This window comes from Empidonax traillii, unplaced genomic scaffold (assembly GCF_003031625.1).
Source record: "Empidonax traillii isolate 1590-97213 ecotype Southwest subspecies unplaced genomic scaffold, ASM303162v1 scaffold11:size2795301, whole genome shotgun sequence".
In the NCBI taxonomy this organism is placed as follows: domain Eukaryota; kingdom Metazoa; phylum Chordata; class Aves; order Passeriformes; family Tyrannidae; genus Empidonax; species Empidonax traillii.
The window spans coordinates 2,786,468-2,789,285 of record NW_020955204.1 but is presented as its reverse complement, the minus strand read 5'-3'; the positions used below and the strand labels follow the sequence as shown (position 1 = coordinate 2,789,285).

The window sequence follows — 2,818 nt, the reverse complement described above, 5'->3', positions numbered from 1 at the left end:
TAATCCTGAGGTTCATCTGCCGGGGCCAAGCACGCTTGGACGGTGGCAGTGAGGTCCTCAGGACGTAGATGGATTGCCTTACGGGCTAACGAGCTCCATCTGCCCGGGGAGGGGCCCCGACCGGGAATCGAACCCGGGTCTCTGCAGTGACAGTGCAGTGAATTTTCCCCTGGACCACCGGGGGCTCCCGGTTTTACACTAATGCCTTGACTAAAAGCACTAACCAAATGTCAAACTTCCTGGCTGCCTTTGTTCTCTTAGAACCAGCAGCATGACACCTAACCAATCTTGGTGAAGAACGGGATCTGTGAAAGCAGTGTAACAATTCCAAGTGTAGCTCACAAATGCTGCAGGAAGTAATTTTTGTTTCTGTTAACATCTTTCCCACATGATAGCTCCCCACATATTTTACAGTCCAATGGGATATGATAGTATAAGACCAGATATTGGCTTCAGGGCAGTGGCTGTGCCTGCCCAATGATTGCACTTTGTTTTGATCTGCGATTAAGAGAGAGATTCACTTCCAAGCCTTGCGCTTTCTCATGTGTGCAGCCTGTCCATATGGCTGATAACTGTTCCATTAAAAATCCATGTCCACGTTCCTTTCTATCTTCCCAGTAAGTCATCACTGAGTCCTGGTGGGCTTTTGCAGGTGGAAGAGATCAAATACATACAAATTGTTTCAACCTCTCAAGCGTAGGAGGGTGTTGGGTCTGCAGCATTATTGCTGCTCAGTGATTCAATTAGTGTGTAATGTATTTGCAAACACTCTATTTGCTGCCAGAGGTAAAAGTCTTTCTAAATCTCCCCAAACTGTCCTGGGCGGCGAATGAAGATGATTGGAAGTAGGGAGGCTTCTCCCGATAAGAGGATGGTGAAAGAGTGAGACAGAACTAAAGCAGGAGAACCATGTCAGGAAGAGAAACGTTTTTTACTTGGGAGATTTGAGTGAGAAGGAGAGCAAACAGTGAGTGCGTTGTCCCTGTCCATGTGAACAGGCTGTTGCATCCTTACAGAGATGGTAATGCTGGCCTCTGGAGAAGATGCTATGCTGGAGGGGGGACGTTTCTGTGATGCTGTGTCTCTGATTTCTTGGTTGATGTTGATAATGGACTAAGTAGAATCTCTTGTCATGGACCAGGTGCTACCCTGTGTTTTCAAATCCAAGGCTGTGTTGTTGGCATTCTGTCAGTGATGCACTTTTTGGCTGGCTTTTTACTGGATGAATGCCTTTCTGCTCCCAGTGAACTGGTAGACCAGGTGTTGGCTTGTCTAGTAGTGTGTTGCTCAGCAATGAAGAACGAGGCAAATGCTTTGTCTGGGACTCTGGTTCAGCTAGTATCCTGGGGTGATCCTGAAGTAGGATGGCTACATTATGTACAGGAACATAAGAGCGGGACAAAAATGAACAGTTTTCCCATGCTTTTCTAATCCTATCCCCAAGAAATCCAGTGTTGTAACCAGTTTTCCGTGTCTTCAATAGGTTCTATGTGAACCTCACATAGGGCTAGGCTGCAAGAAGATCAAGAAGGCAGGATGTTGTCAAGACCAAAACCTGGGGAGTCTGAGGCAGACCTGCTGCACTTTCAAAACCAGTTCCTGGCAGCCAGAGCTTCACCTGCAGTGAAGATTGTGAAGAAAGCAGATAAGAGGAAGGGGGAGGAAGGGAGCATAGATGCTGAGAGACCCCCGCTACAGGACAGCAAAGATGTAGTCATGTTGGATGGTAAATCCTCTTTTGAGCTTCTTTGAATTACTAAGATTCTCTGTCCCTTTCATGTTCCTCACTGCTTGCCTTTCACCTCCCTCTCAATCCATTGTTACTTTTGCCCTGCATTTTTGTCCTCTCTGCAGTATTTTTCATTCTTAGCCTTGTTAGAAAATGCCCTCGTCCAATGTTACTGGCATCCAGTAGAACCACCTTTGTTGCCTTTGTCCACATTTATCAGCTATCTCTGGTACCTTGCTAGCAAGAGTGTTTTCTGGGATTTGTATTTATTGGACAGTCACTGCTTATTTTGCCATCCATCCAAGACCCTGTTCTCAGCATCTTTGAATTTCAGCTCTGCTAACAGCTCTAGCTTTCAGCCAGCAGATCTGGCTTGCTTTTGTTTTCTCCATCAGTAGTAACTGTAACACTTTCGTCATGTGCGTGATAATCTCAGAAGCTCAAGGTGCTTTTTTGAAAGCAACAATTTAAATCTTGCAGTTCCTAGTTCCAGATAGTGGAGATATGATCTATTCACAGCAAGTGAAAAGAAGGCTTTGACTTGTTCATGATCATACAAATCCCTCACTGTTACAGTTGGCAGTGGAAATATGCTTTTCTGTGCCTGAACACAACCTGCAAGGATAGTATTTGTTTCTGTACAGCTTTGCTTCTTCCCTTAGTGCGTGCAGTCAGACCTCAGTACTCTTTCCTGCCTATGGAACTCTTTGAAAAGACCTTGTGCCAATACATAAGTAATAAAATTCTCAAGCATGTTTCTCTCTGCTACCCAGTGCAGAGGACTCGTAATTGTGTTATTGCTTCCTCATCTTTATTTCTCATCAGAGCAATAATAGGTGCTATGAGGGAGCCTCAGTCTTGTTTCCTAATGCACAGTCGTTATATAAGTAACTTGACTGCTTTTTTTTTTCCTTATTACTTCTCCTTCCTAGGTTTTCCTGATGTTCTCCCAGCTCTAACTCCAGCTCCTCCAAAAAAGTCCAAGATCAAAAATGCTTGTGTCCACTTTGAGGATGAAGATCCGGAGGAAACACTGGAGAGTCATGATCAACACATTACAGCAGTCTTAAGCAAAATTATTGTATGTTT

General features: G+C 44.7%; 1 protein-coding gene across 3 annotated transcripts in view; it reads left to right on the top strand.

Moving 5' to 3' along the window:
- The first annotated feature begins 1,456 nt into the window (after nt 1-1,456).
- RPAP1 (RNA polymerase II associated protein 1) overlaps nt 1,457-2,818 on the top strand; it is a 37,512-nt gene continuing 36,150 nt past the window's right edge. For all 3 annotated transcript variants that reach the window (XR_003571665.1, XM_027887895.1, XM_027887884.1), the window contains exons 1-2: nt 1,457-1,726; nt 2,662-2,810. Coding sequence is in view for 2 of the 3 variants with exons in the window: in XM_027887895.1 (XP_027743696.1) it covers nt 1,537-1,726; nt 2,662-2,810 (339 nt within the window). In the remaining variant the exon portion in view is untranslated. The remainder of the gene's footprint in view (nt 1,727-2,661; nt 2,811-2,818) is intronic.